Genomic DNA, 15995 nt, shown 5'->3' on the forward strand with positions numbered 1-15995 from the left:
GTTCTAAACTAAATGAACTTGCACCAGGGACACCTCAATTAGTCAATGTACATTCAGAATAAAAACAAGTGGCCAGACCCAGTTAAATATGGGCCCAAAAAAGTGCAGCAACATTGGCAGCAGCTCTTCACAAGCCCGTAGCGTTAGACAGCAGAGGAGCATTAGTCTCGCCTCACTGTTGGTGCTTCCAGACATGCAAGGAACAAGCAAAAGAAAACAGAACAGCAGTGGTACTCCAGTCTCAGTGCTCAGAGCTCCAGACCAGCTAGGGGCAGGCATGTAGTCAACAACTGAGTTTTTATTTCCCGATCAGCACCGGATATCCTGCTAGTAAGACATATTTTCCAATTCCGGCAACATCCTGGTATATCTCCTCTGCACCCTCTCCATAGCTTCTTACATCCTTCCTACTGAACACAATACTCCAAGAATGGTCTCACCAGAGATTTTTAGAGCTGCAACCTTACCTCACAACTCCTGAACTTAATCCCTCGGCTAATGAAGCCCGGCATACCATAGGCTTCTTAACTATCCTATTAACCTGTGCATCAACCTTGAGAGGTGCATGGTTTTGAACCTCTATTTTTCCACACTGTTAAGTATCCTACTATTAACCATGTACCCTACCTTCAAGTTTGACCTTCCAAAATGCATCAGCTCATACTTATATCGATTGAACTCCATGTGTCACCTTTCCGCCCAACTTTGCATCCTGGCTATATCTTGTTATAACCTTTGACAAAGGTGACAAATGGTTCAGCACAGACAAGTAAAGCCAAAGGGCCTGTTTTCCCCGACTCAGAGAGGGGGGGGACACTTGGGGTTAAGGGAATTTTAGAGGTGGGAATGGTTGAAATATTTTATGTTTTAGAAGTGTTGTCGTACAGTGCGTTCAAAAAAAGAAAACTGAGAAATGGAAATGGGGAAAAGGGAAAGGTGGTAGTGAGGAAGCGGAAATGAGATATAAACAAAGTATGAAATGGCCATGTTGAACTATATGACTATAAATATTAATGGAATACATAACCAAATCAAAAGGAAGAAGCTAATTAAATTTACTGAAAAAAGTAAAAATTGATATAGCATTCATGCAGGAAACGCATCTAACTGAAGTGGAACACAATAAATTAAGGAGAGACTTGGTAGGACACGTAATGGCAGCATCATAAAACTCAAAAACCAGAGGTGTAGCTATATTAATCAATAAAAATGTACCAATCAAAATAGAGGAGGAAATAATAGATCCAGCAGGGAGGTATGTGTCAGATATTTTCAGAATTTTGGAATTTGCTCAACCTAATGAAGAGGATCAAAAGTTTATGCAAGATATCTTTTTGAAGATTGTAGATACACAGGGGAATATATTGATAGGAGGGGACTTTAACCTTAATTTGGATTCAAAGATGGATAAAACTGGGCAAAAGACTAACAGAAAGAACAAAGTAGCCAAATTTATGGTTAAATCTATGCAGGAAATGCAACTTTTGGATATATGGAGGAGACAACACCCAAAGGAGAAAGAATACTCATATTATTCAAGTAGACATAAAACATACTCAAGGATTGACCTGTTCCAGTTGTCAGCCCATATCCAAGGGAGAGTTAGGAAAATGGAATATAAAGCTAGATTGTTATTGGATCACTCACCCCTGTTATTAGCAATAGAACTGGAGGACATCCCACCAAGAACATATAGATGGAGATTAAACTCCATGCTACTTAAAAGACAGGATTTTAGAGAATTCATTGAGCACCAAATTAAAATGTACTTGGAAATAAATACGGAATCAGTGAAAGGTAAATTTATATTATGGGATGCAATGAAAGCCTTCATCAGAGGGCAGATAATACATTATGTAACTAAGATGAAGAAGGACTACAATCGGGAAATAGAACAGCTGGAAAGGGAAATAGTAAGTACAGAAAAGAACTAACAACAAGGGAAGATACAACAAAAAGAAGAGAATTTGCGGTCAAAAAAATAAAATATGAAACACTACAAACGTATAAGGTGGAGAAGAACATAATGAAGACAAAGCAGAAGTATTGTGAGCTAGGAGAAAAACACGCACAAAATACTAACTTGGCAGCTTAAAACAGAACAAGCTAAAAGAACGGTATTGGCATCAAGGAAAAAGGACAAACAAATTACATATAACCCAACAGAGATCAATGAAAACTTTAAGGAATTCTACGAGCAATTATACCAAACTGAGAACGAAGGAAAAGAAGACAAAATAGATGAGTTTCTAGCTAAAATTGAACTACTGAAATTTCAAGAAGAGGAGCAAAACAAATTGATAAAACCATTTGAAATAGAGGAAATACAGGATATATTAAAAAAGTTGCCGAACAATAAAACACCTGGAGAGGACGGGCTCCCAATAGAATTTTATAAAACATTTAAAGACTTATTAATTCCTCCCCTCCTGAAAGTAATGAACCAGAATGAAGAAACACAAAACTTGTCAGATTCATGTAAAACAGCAATAATTACAGTAATACCAAAGATGGGGAAAGTTCCACTAACACCAGCATCGTATAGACCAGTATTTCTACTTAACACAGATTATAAGATAATAGCAAAACTATTAGCAAGCAGATTGGCCGACTGTGTACCAAAAATAGTAAAACTAGATCAAACTGGATTTATTAAGACAAACAACAGACACTATCTGTAAGTTCATTAACTTAATCCATGCAGTACAAGGAAATAAGACGCCAACAGTGGCAGTTGCTTTAGATGCAGAGAAAGCCTTTGACAGGGTAGAATGGAATTATTTATTCAAAGTACTACAGAAGTTCAACCTACCAGAGAAATATATTAATTGGATTAAAGCATTATATAAGGGACCATTGGCGAAGGTGACAGTAAATGGATATATATCGAACCAATTTAAATTAAGCAGGTCAACTTAGGCAGGGATGTCCACTATCTCTCTATTGCTTTAGCAATAGAACCATTGGCAGAACTGATAAGAACAGAAAATAAAATAAAAGGGATAAAAATAAAAGAGAAGGAATATAAAATCAGTCTATTTGCAGATGACATCTTAATATACTTAACAGAACCAGAATTATCAATAAAAGAATTACATAAGAAATTGAAGGAATATGGAGAAATATCAGGGTACAAGAGTGGGAAGGAGGGAGGGAAGGGAGGGGGGAAAAGGGGAGAAAATGACATTTATGTAAATTCAAGAGGGAAATGTTTGTGTGTATTTTGGTTAATATGGTTCATAGTGTGAAAAATAAAATAAAAAATTTTTAAAAGTTCACTAACCTTGTTTCTAATACTACGGGAATTCAGCTAAAGAGCCCTTCTGCTCATTGTCCTTTTAGAATCTAGTGACCTCTGCATCCTTTGCCTTTGACTTTTCTGCCCTATATTTTTCTCTTTCCTAACTCTACCTTTGGTTTCTGTACCACCTTCCTCATTCTTTATTTGTAGGTTCCCATGCCCTACCCCATTAGTTTAAACCTTCCCCGACAGCACTCGCAATCTCCCTAGACCATTGATCCTGGCCCTGCCCAGATGAAGACCATCTGGCTTGTACTGGTCCCATCTGCCCCAGAACCGGTTCCATTGCCCCAAGAAACAAACCCTCCATCTTGCACCACCATTCAAGCGACATATTCATTCTAACTATCCTGCTCTATCTACTCTGACTAGTTCATGGCACTGGTAATAATCTTGAGATTATTACTTTTGAGGTCCTATTCCTTAATTTATCTCCTATCTCCCTAAATTCAGCTTGTTGGACCTCATCCTGCTTTCTTCTTATATTATTGGTACCAATATGGACCACGACACCTGGCTGACCACCCTCCCCTTTCAGAATATCCTGCAGCCGCTCCGAGACATCTCTGATCCTTGCACCAGGGAGGCAACACATCATCCAGAAGTCCTGTTTGCAGCCACAAAACTTCCTGTCTGTTCCCTTTACTATAGAATCCCCTCTAACTATTGCTTTAGCACTCTTTTACCCTCCCTCTTGCACAGCAGAGCCATTCATGATGCCATGATCCTGGCTACTGCTGCCTTCTCCTGATGGGCCATCTGTTTTGGAGGGTGATGACTGCAGGAGACTCCTGCACTACCTTCCTGTTGTTGCTCTTCCTGTTGGTCACCCAGTTCCTATCTTTCTCTCTTAAGCTGCAGTGTGACCAACTCACTAAATGTGCTATCCACCACATTCTCCGCATCCTGGATGCTCCAAAGGGAGTCCATGCACAGTTACAGTGCTGTCATGCGGTTTATCAGGAGCTGCAGCTGGACACACGACTTGCACACATAGTCCATAGGGAGACTGTCAGTCATGAGTTCCCACATGGCACAGGAGGAACATGACACGGACTTCACCTGCCATGCCTGAAACGAACTCCTGTGATTATATTAAATAAAAATAACTTACCCCTATGACCTGTGCCTCAGCCTCTCCACGCTGATGTCTCCTGAGCCAAAACCTCAGTGGCTCCACTCCTTCTCTGTGCCACTCACTCGCTGGGCTGATCCTCAATAGCCGCTTCTTGACCTTCCCCTCCTTTTATTGGCCCCTAACTAATTAATCCTGTTGCCCTGTCTCTCGCTCCTCTTCCTCACTGCTCCTTCACTTCTCATCCGAACTAGGCCCCGAGACCAATGAGCGCACCCTGTTCCTACCGGCCCTGTCACTCGTTCCTCTGCCTCACTGCTCCTTCACCTCTCGCCCAAACTTTTATTTGATAAACATTGCAGCCACTCTGTGGTGGTGGAAGGAATCTCTTATGGTAGTAGATGGTACTATTTCTTCAGGTTTTCCAGGATTTGAATTGAACACAAAAGAGGAAAGGAGATTAAAATGGTCTTGCAAATGGTACTTGCCATGCACACCTTCCATTTTCTTATTTCTGGGTTTGGGGAGTGCTATTGAAAATGCCACAGCATGTTCCAGCAGTCAACTTTATAAATTATACAACCTCTGTTGGTTGTTGGTTTTCGTGCCCTCATTTTTACAGCAAATTTATCATGTGTTTAAGTCAAATGTGGTGCTGAAGTTGGCAGTAATTAAATCTCATGCATCACATTTCAAATGCTGTTTTCATCAGCTTGAAGTTTCTACATGTTGTCATCTCTAAGATGTATTGGTACAATGAGTAAAAGCTCATTAATGCACATAGTAATCTCTAGTCTCTTTTACAGCACATCGCTGGAAGATGCTTTATCCAACATATTAATAAGATTCTTATATTGTGCTAAGAGTTTGATGCCCACTAATTTAGTTCATCAAGTTTGGAGAAAAAGGGAGGTGTACAAGAGGTATAAAGAGCAGGGAGCTGAGAGAGTTTGAAGGAGGACTACAAGGAGTGTAGAAGGAATCTTAAAAAGAAATTAGAAAGGCCAAAAAAAGACACAAAGAGGCTTTGGCAGACAGAATAAAAATAAATCCAAAGGGTTTCTATAGGTAAATTAAAAGTAAAAGATTAGCGAGGGATAAAATTGGACCCCTTGTAGATAGCAAGGGTAGGCTGAGTGAGAAGTCAGAGGAAAGGGGGGAAATTTTGAATGATTTCTTTGCCTCGGTATTCGCTAGGGAAAAAAAATATTGAACCAGTTGAAGTAAAAAAAAATAGTGGGGAGGTCATGAAGCATACAAGGATAACTGAGGAGGTAGTGATGGCTATGTTGAAAAAGATAAAGGTGGATAAATCTCCGGGACCGGACAAAATATTCCCAAGGACACTCCGGGAGGCTTGCGGACAGATAGTGGGGCCATTAACAGAGATATTTAGGATGTCATTGGTCACAGGGGTAGTGCCAAAGGATTGGAGGGTGGCGCATGTGTTTCCGCTGTTTAAGATAGGGTCCAAATGTAAACCTGGGAATTAAAGGCCCATGAGTCTGACGTCTGTGGTGGGCAAGTTGATGGAAAGTGTTCTGAGGGATAGTATTTACAAATATTTGGAGGTACAGGGATTGATAGGGAGTAATCAGCATGGTTTTGTCAGGGGTAGATCATGCTTGACCAACCTGATTGAGTTTTTCGAGGGGGTTACAAAAAAGGTTGATGAAGGGAAAGCTGTGGATGTTGTCTATTTAGACTTTAGTAAAGCTTTTGACAAAGTTCCCCACAGGAGGTTAGGAAAAAAGGTGGAGGCATTAGGTATAAATAAGGAGGTAGTGCAATGGATTCAGCAATGGTTGGATGGGAGGTGTCAAAGAGTAGTGGTGGAAAATTGGATGTCCTCAGGGATCGGTCTGGGTCCACTATTGTTTGTTATATATATTAACGATCTGGAAGTAGGGGTGGAGAATTGGATAAGCAAGTTTGCGGATAATACAAAGATTGGTGGTGTTGTGGACAGTGTGGAAGATTACCGTAGATTAAAAGGTGATTTAGGAAGGCTGGAGGTGTGGACTGAGAAATGGCTGATGGAATTTAATACAGATAAGTGTGAGGTGTTACATTTTGGAAAGGCAAATCTAAATAGATCATAAGCATTAAATGGTAGGCTATTGAGATGTGCAGAGCAACAAAGGGATTTAGGAGTGATGGTAAATAGTACCCTCAAGGCTGATACTCAGGTAGATGGTGTGGTGAAGAAGGCATTTGGAATGTTGGCCTTCGTAAATCAGAGTATTGAATTCAAGAGTAGGGAGGTTATGATGAAATTGTACAAGGCATTGGTGAGGCCAAATTTGGAGTACTGTGTACAGTTTTGGTCACCAAATTATAGGAAAGATATAAACAAAATAGAGAGAGTACAGAGAAGGTTCACAAGAATGTTGACAGGATTTCAAGGTTTGAGTTACAGGGAAAGGTTGTGCAGACTGGGGCTTTTTTCTCTGGAGCGTAGAAGATTGAGGGGGGACTTTATAGAGGTGTTTAAGATTTTAAAAGGGACAGACAGAGTAAATGTGGATAGGCTTTTTCAATTAAGAGTGGGGGAGATTCAAACTAGAGGGCATGGTTTAAGATTGAAGGTGGAAAATTATAAGGGGAACATGAGGGGAAATTTCTTTACACAAAGGGTGGTAGGGATGTGGAATGAGCTTCCAGCAGACGTGGTTGAGGCGGGATCATTGGTTACATTTAAGGATGGACTGGATAGTTACATGGATAGGAGGGGACTGGAGGGGTATGGACCAGGTGCTGGTCAGTCGGACTAGGAGGGTGGGGATTTGTTACAGCATGGACTAGTAGAGCCGAACTGGCCTGTTCTGTGCTGTAAGTGGTTATATGGTTATATGGTTAAGCTCTATAACGTACAAATGCTTTCTGCATATTTTAAATAAATTTAAATATTTTTGCATTTGGTTCCTCATTGCAACATATCTTGAAAATAAATACTAAGTGCTCTGTAAGATCAAATAATTGCACCTTGAAATGACTGAAACAGTTCTGCATGAAAATACATTAAAACATTTGTTTTTGTTGATTTGAAACAATACAGTTGGAATTTATTTCCTTAGAAACTTTGATCGAAAGGCTTGATCTCCTTCTGGGCCGACATTGTCACAGAAGGTGGATTTGGCAGGATTTCCCCAGTCCATCCCAATCTTGAATTTTGAATCAAAACTCAGTCAAAACTTCAACCAACCATAGAGCCAGAAACACCCAGTGGTGCAACTGCACCTGAAAGGAAAGATACTTAAGGGGACAGAGGCCTCCAAGATGCACAAGGTAATATTTTTAACAAGAACAGGATCATACAGAAGTAGAAACATTTATTAGATGACTTATTTTAACCTGTTACTGTTTAAAAAGGCGGCATGGTTAGTGTTATGCTATTACAGTGCAGCGTCACTGTTGGATTCCAATACTGGCTGTAAGAAGTTTGTACATTTCCCCTGTGTCTGCATTCGTTTCCTCCAGGTGCTCTGGTTTTCTCCCACCCTTCAAAGTGTAACCGGGTTGTAGGTCAATTGGGGTATTTGGGAAGCACAAGCTCATAGCCTGCTACAACAGTATATCTAAATTTAAAATGAACAGGAATAAAATTAACTTTATTTTCCTTTCTTTGTAAAGTATTTTTAATGAGTTTAATTAAAATCTACACATATAATCATCTAGTAAGAGCATATAGCAGGAAATAAATCAACTTTCTAACTAGTAAATTAAAGTAAAATAAAACTGCAGATGCCATCAATCTGAAATATCAGGAGAAAGTGCTGGAAATGCTCAGCAAGTCAGACAGGTTCCCTGGAAAGTAAAACAGTTAATGTTTCAGGTTGAAACATTGTCTGTTTCTCCTTCTGCAGATGCTGCCTGACCTACTGACTAATTTCTGCTTTTACATGTATATTGCTGTTGGTCTTACAGATTTAAGGGTTACCACACAGAAAGAGATTAAGCATCCATTTAGTCCACATTGGATAAGAACAACGAGTTCCTGATTTTTGTTTTGCAGCTTGAAGCCTAATTTACCATATTTCCTGCTTCTCATTGATGGAGTGTGTTAAACCAGGTGTCATTAATATTATTTGACCTTACAGGTTTTGGCAGACGTCCAGATCCTGTCACAAGAAGACAATTCCCTCATGGAGCCTATAGGCTGGATTTTGAAGATAACAATCGTGGTTGGAGATTTGATATGGACATGGTCATCATCTATATCTATTCTGTCAATTGGGTCATTGGCTTCATTATTTTTTGCTTTCTTTGCTACTTTTTCTTTCCATCCTTTTAAATGGAATTTGGTAACATGATCTTAATTTAACCACATAATGTTGATCAGTATGTTTAGAAGAGAATTCCAGAAGTAATACAGAAATCCAGGAATAAAATAAAGGTATATTTGAAGAAATTAAGTTAGCAATATTTTTTCAGCTATTTCTTCTATAGTTTGAACTAATAGCGTTGAAAGCCAAGGTGTAGTGAGTGCAGTCTGCAGAGTGCAGTCAGTGCAGTTTATCCAATATGCTGTTCCCATAAAATTGAGCAGTTTGGACTTTGTTCAAAAACTTAAACAAGCCAACACAATGCATGATTTTAGTTGTTCCATTCATGAGATATTTGGCATTTTGCTTTCACTGCCAAGAGATGATGCGTAAAAAACTAATACAGGAAATAACGGGAGATAGTGCAGAATATATACAATTTTAAGCAAAAATTGTATGTGGCTTCAGATAAGTGTAATAAACTTTTGCTTTCATTGGTTAAAGTGCACACTGCAGAGTTAGTCCAAAGCTTTGAACAGAATATTGAAAAATTTTAAATACCCTGAAAAAAATAATAGAGCAATGTCTCTAATTTAAAATCACATTTTATTCCATTTAGTATCATACACATTTAATATGAAGTGGTAATTAAATTTTAATACATAATTGAATAGATGTAAAAGCAGCTATGGTCAGTGACATTAGTTGAATTATGTTAGTTGATAGATATTTCCTCATCTGCCTTGTCACCAGCCTCCACATCCAACATATTATCCTCCATAATTTCCACCATGTGCAACAGGATTCCACCACCATACACATCTTCCCCTCTCCTCCCTTCTTTGCCTTCTGTAGGGACCACACCCTCTGTGACTCCCTCATTCACTCATCCCTTCCACCAATCACCTCTTTATCACCTTCCCCTGTGACCGCAGGAAGCACCACACTTGCGCACACCCATCCTCCATGACCACCATTCAGGGCCCCAAACAGACCTTCCAAGTGAAGCAATACTTCACTTTTGAATCTGCAGGAGTCATCTACAACATCCGGTGCTCCTGTTGTGGCCTTATCTACATCAGAGAAACTGCATGCAGAGTGGGATAATCGTTTCACTGAGCACCTTCACTCTGTCTGTATCAATGAAAGGGATCTCCCAGTAGCCAACCATTTCAATTCTGCACCTAACTCCAGTGCTGACATGTCTACCCATGGCCTCATGCACTGCCAAACCAAGGCAACTCATAAATTGGAGGAGCAACACCCAATATTCTGTCTGGCCACTCTCCAACCAGAAAGCGTAAACATCAACTCCGATTGTTGCTTGCCCACTCCTCATACTCCCTCTCCTCCCTATCCCTCTGTCTTTTCTCCAGGTGTCCACCTCCTTTACCCTCCATTCAGAGCCATCCCCCCTTTGGCTGTTTGTTAGTGTGCCCTCCCTCCCTTATCCACCTATTATTACCTCCTGCCTGTGGGACTGTGCTCCTCCCCTGCCCCCCACATCATTTTGTTCGGGCGGCTGCCTGCATTTTGCTCAGACCTTGATGAAGGACTCAAGCCCAAAACATTGGTTATGTATCTTTATCTTTGCTTTAAAAAGTACACTCTTTGACCTGCTAGTTTTTACCCAGCATTGTGTTTTTACGGTGCCTGCAGACTTTGAGTTTTATTCATATCAAAATGTCAATTTATTTTCACAATAAGAATGCTATCAGTTTAAACTAATCCTTATTTGTGTCTAAGACATTTGTTTCCTTTTATTTATTTGATTTCTCCAGTAATTGTAAATATTAAAACCTGGATAAAAGATTCAAAATAATAACTTTAGGATTATGTAACAAGCATCAAGTTCCACAGTGTGATTTTGGTAACAATGGGGTCTGTGAAGCCAGTTTTCATGCAGTATAAATCTCTATCCTTCATTATAGATAAATGTTCCCTCAGGGATCCCTATGAAAACAGTTATTGATATAAGTACAAGAAAAGTGGGTTGAACTTGAGCATAGTTCTAAATTTACCTTAAACCATGACTTGTTGCTGACAGAACTACAAATATTACTGTAGCAACACACAATGCTGGAGGAACTTGGTGGGTCAGGCAGCATCCAAAGTAGTAGATAGTTCACATTTCACACTGAAAACCCTTCATCAGGACTGGCAAGAAAGAGGGCAGAAGACCCGAGTAAAAGGGTGGCAGCAGCACAAGCTAGCAGGTGATGGGTGAATACAAGCAGGAAAGGGAAGAAGGAGACCAAGAAATGAGTGATAGGAAGAAGAGGCAAAGAAAGATGGGAGAAGATGGAAAGAATGGAATGAGACAGGGAGCTAGAGGAAGAGTGTGCAAGACAGGCAGGTCAAGAGGGTCCAGGAGAAGAGGAAAAGAGGAGGAATGGGGCGGAAGATAGAAAACAAGTGGAGGGATGATTTTCTGGAAATTGAAAAAGTTGATATTGATGCCATCTTGTTGAAATATAAGGGGTTGTTCCTCCATTTTTCGTGTGACCTTAACCTGGCAGTACATGAGGCCATGGAGGGACATGTCAGTGTGGCAATAGGGTGTGGAGTTGGCCTATAGGAATTCCTTACTGTTGCAGTGGGCAGAGCTAATGTGCTCAACAAAGTGAAGCCCCCCAGTCTGTGTCTGACAAATGGTATCTTTTCAATGTACAATGGAAATACGCTGTAACTAAAAAGTTACTTCTAAATGTTCAAATACCTTTGCTGGAGGAAAGCAATTCATGTGGATTCTTCTAAAAGCTTTGAAAGACAAAGAGAATTGAGAGAAGGTGACATCCGATTCTGGATACATCGATATCCCAATTATTGATAGAGCAAATATGCCTATGACCATATTTGATGTAATATGACAACATTAAATCTAGTCTGGAATGTTCCTTGATTTCAGTTACAATAGTGCAAAATAATTTAGCTGAACGTGTCTATAGCTTCATTTGATATAAGTCAATTTACAAAAAGCTCAGTTGACTTATAAATGCCTCCTTGCAGTGTGCTCTGTCGACAGTGCTGTTTGTTGCAAAGTTGTCATTGTAATTTCACAACTTATTACAGCTCGTAATACACATCAGGACAGATTTTATGAAGGCTGGTTCCCATTGGAGAAAGTCAGCAGGTCATGCATCATTCAAAGAAAGTAAAAGGCAATCGATGTTTCAGGTCTGAGCACTTCATCAGGTTCCTGCAGATTTTCTTCTTTATCCTCTTTGTATTAAAGTCTCAAATAACCACATAATTCCATAACCCAGAACTCTGAATAATAACCAAAAATGGTGGAAAATTCTAATATGGAAATCGCCCTGCTTTACAAAATTTAGCTAATTCATTAATGATGATAATAAGTTTATTCTCATGCATATAAAGTACAATGTACATATGCACCAAAATTCTTGCTACAGCCAACCGAGTACTTTAGTTAAAAAAAACTCCAATAGATAATATACAATTACATTATCCCAGTATGGAAAAAGATAATAAATATAACAGACAGTAAAAAAGATCATAAATATTCACAGTTATAGCTAGTGCAAGAAAGCAAAAGTTGTGTTTCAATCACACAGTCACGTTTCTTGATGACTCGGGTAGTATTGATCTAAGTAGCTTTCATTAGGAGTAAAGAGAAGTTGTTTTCATGGAAAGTTGTTGACCTTTAATGAAGTCTGCATTAGAGTAAAATACACTGCTTCAAAACTGAATATTGCTCAATTAAATTTTCTTGTTAAATTCAATATTTTAATATTTATACGATTTTTTTGCAAAACACCATCATTTTGTGATCCCGATTACGGCATTATTTCACTAAATATTGAATTGTATACCACAATAAAAGGCAATCGTGCTGTCTGAGCAAGCAATCTGAATAGTTGTATTGAATTGTTATTTCGTAATGGACCTGTAAACATATCCTTCCAGAAACTAAATTTGTATTTTCAGCATGGGGATATCCTACATGCATTTTCTTCCAGTTATTGCTCCAAATATTCTCACATTTTAAACATGTTTGTGTGGTCAAATTAATAAAATATGGATGGATATTGATGTGGTGTGTCAGTTCCTTTATTTAAATTACTGCATTAAATGAGATCATCTTTTTTTAAATAGCTATTGAAATGCAACAACCACCAAGAAAGAATTTCAGAGGGAAGTAATAATTTGTTATATAACATTAAAGATAAAGCAGATAAAGTGTACTCCCTTTCCATTCAAGTGTTAGTCCTGTCAATTCATCAATTACCGTCACAAATCACAGTGTTAGGGAGACAAAGTGAAAGAGTAGGCCATTCTGCTCTTTGGACCTGCTCTACCATTCAATAAGATCATTGTTGACTGCCCACTTCAGTGCCTATTCATGCCATCTATTTGGCATTAAGAAATGGCGTGTGTAAGATGATCTGTCTATTGGACAACATTGGAATTTTCATCTAAAATATATATATTTGAGTGATACCCTTTCTATAAGATGACCTCAAAATCTGCCACTTACAGCTGACCAATGGATGCAGTTAAAAGCAAATCACAAAATTTTAATAACAAATTGCCATGTAAAGGTTCTAACTTTATGTGCGTTTTAAAGTAAACCACAGTCAACTCCTGTAACAGGCCATTTAAAGCATGTACAGAGCCATGGGAAAGTGCTGAGACTAAGCTGATAATGGGGGATGCGCAAGATTGTGTTGGAGCTGGCGGGAAGATGGTAACGATGTTGACATTTTGCCATCAAGGGTCGAATTTTAGATCCAGCGTATACGACAACCCTGATACTAAGGTGAATATTTTTAGTTTTGGATTGTCCTATACAGTAGCATATATGGTATGGCTATCCCCTTCTTTAATATTTTCATAGTTTATCTCCACTACCTTCTGTGGTAGAGAATTCCACAGGTTCAGTGATCTCCAAGTGAAGAAGTCTCACTTGACCTCAGTTTCAAATGACACACTGTCCATTATTCCCTCTAAGATGTGCGCATGCGCGCACATGCACGTTTTGCAACCAGCGCACAAAGGTTAAGTCCCTAAAATAATGTGATAATTAATAATTATACTTATTGAAAATAATCTCGCACATACTTTTGTCACAGGAAAAAAAATTGCACATTACAGGCCTTTTCAAACCGTGGGTGATTGGTGACCCTACTTGGACCCAAGTGAAATTCCAGGGATGGCAGGATCTCCCAGGCTTTTCACACCACGGTTCAAATTCCCTGTAATTTGCCATCATCAGCAATTTGGGGAGGGTGGGTGGGGGGAGTGTGAAAGTTTATGTTATATTTTACATTGTATATAGATATGTTTTAAAGCAGATAAATTGTAGCAGGTTTTTTAGTGTAGGTCACATAGAAACATTTCAAAACAGATCTCATTTAAAATGCCAGTGCTCTGCTCAAGCCAGACAGTCCAGGCTCCGAGTGCCTTTGCCCCAACTTTGAAGAATGCCTATAAGGACTTCACAAGTATGTGTTAATTGGACATGCTGTGAAGTAATGGATTATTGTTTTGGAAAGCAACAGATGAACAAACTCAGAAGACTAGATCCAGAGCCACACTCTGACTGAGTGCAGTTTGCTGTTCTAAGAGGATCATGTTGTTTTCTCTGAGTGAGAGAGAGTGAATTCAGTTCTACAGTTCAGCAGCAGCAGCTGGGACTGGAACAGGACAAGCTGGAAAGCTAGTGGAAAATCCCATTTTGAAGACAAGTTGTGAGTTCTTAGTTCAGCCTGGTGAAAGCCCTTGTGGTCTATTCAAGAGGGAGGACAGGCTGCATAATGTTTCACTTGGAATAAGAGAAACAAAAAGGAACTCTGGTAACCGGAAAAAAAAGGTTATCATCTGGAAAACCCTGATGGGGCAAGTGTCTTTGGAAAGACACTGAACTGGCTGATGGGAAGGAATCAGGTTGTGTCCAACGAGCAACAAATCTCTCTCTAAAAACCAACCTTCCTGAGTGGCAACCATTTACCTTTCAAGCACCAAAGTCTGGTGAAATTCATGAATGTTAAATTCTGCGCACAGTATAAGAATTGCCCGCAACCAGTGAACTTGGAGGAATGAGAAGTGAGTTTGGACTGTGAATCAAAGAACTTTTCTGAACTTATATACACATTACATTCATGTGCACTTAGAATTAGAAGGGGTTAAGTAAGTTAATAGTGATAAGTTAAAGTGTGATTCTGTTTTCATGTTTAAAGATAAAAGCAACTTTTGTTTAAGTAACCATTTGTCTTGGTGAATTTCTTTTGCTGCAGGGTTTTAGAGTCCTCTGGGACCATAACAGGGATCTCCCATCTCCAGTGATGACATAGTGAGTGATGCATTATGCACTCACAGGAAGGCCTACCAGAAGTCAGAAGACTGTGTGTGTGTGTATTCATCTATATCACACACACACACACACACACACTCATGTACATACAAAGCAATTAATAAATAGCAGAATTAACTGATTTATTGAAGGCAAATTGAGGTTGAGAAGCTTAAATGCTGAAGTGACAACATGATTTCAAAGCATGCAAGCCCTGACGTCACGGCACTTCCCCTGCTTGGCCATTTGCCAATTCAGACCACAGGGAGAGGTGGCCTGGGAAAATTACCCGGATCCACGGCCCTGTCTCCTAGGTAAAGCTGTGGACCCAGGTGATTTTCCCAGGCCGACATTTTCACACCGCTGGTTCACAGGACGAAAATTTCCCTGGAACAGCCATTATACACGGCGGTGTGAAAAGGCCTACTGACTATTAAAAAATTAGAGGGAACATTGACTGTGACCTAGGCTGTGACTCCTGGTTTTTGACTCTCCAGCCATCAAGAACATCCTCTCTATCTTTCTGTTTGGATTTAATACTCAGACATATTTCCTTCATAAATTATGATTATGCCCTCTATTTTTTATGCTGGCAGAATGAATAATCTTTGCAATTCAGGCATTCATTAAATGTTATTGATTGCCCATCTACATTCATTCCATTTAGTAAAGTTCTGTAATTTATCATCACTTCATGCTTCAGTGCTGTGTTTCTTTACTCAGATTCAGTCTAGTTCTTTGGTTGATACTTCAAATATTAATCTAAAAATGAATAATCTACATCTAGCAATTCCTCTTCCATAGTCTTGGTGCTGATTTTGTTTGACCAACTTATTTATACCCTTCTTGTATAGGTCTCTACTTTCCTATTTTATTCCAGCCCCTGTAATGCCACATAAAACATATGCCAATGGAAACCATTCTCCGTCACAGTGTTGTCAGATTCCACAGCATGATTTTCCAAACCAATGTCCATCCTCACCATTGCTTTGATTTTCTCGTTTATGAACAACACAACCCCATCTCCTTTTCCTTTTC

At 39.2% G+C, this 15995-nt stretch overlaps 1 protein-coding gene across 3 annotated transcripts in view; it reads left to right on the top strand.

Moving 5' to 3' along the window:
* The window catches only part of rnf180a (ring finger protein 180a), a 131180-nt gene extending 118483 nt beyond the window's left edge, over positions 1-12697 (top strand). For 2 of the 3 annotated variants that reach the window (XM_069924494.1, XM_069924492.1), the window contains one exon: positions 8477-12697. In XM_069924494.1, the coding sequence (XP_069780595.1) occupies positions 8477-8670 (194 nt within the window). In that variant the 3' untranslated portion in view covers positions 8671-12697. Of the gene's footprint in view, positions 1-7453; positions 7665-8476 lie in introns of all 3 variants that reach the window. The other variant, XR_011353513.1, reaches the window with a different exon arrangement.
* Positions 12698-15995: the final 3298 nt, after the last annotated feature.

The sequence above is a fragment of the Narcine bancroftii genome, chromosome 3 (assembly GCF_036971445.1).
Source record: "Narcine bancroftii isolate sNarBan1 chromosome 3, sNarBan1.hap1, whole genome shotgun sequence".
In the NCBI taxonomy this organism is placed as follows: domain Eukaryota; kingdom Metazoa; phylum Chordata; class Chondrichthyes; order Torpediniformes; family Narcinidae; genus Narcine; species Narcine bancroftii.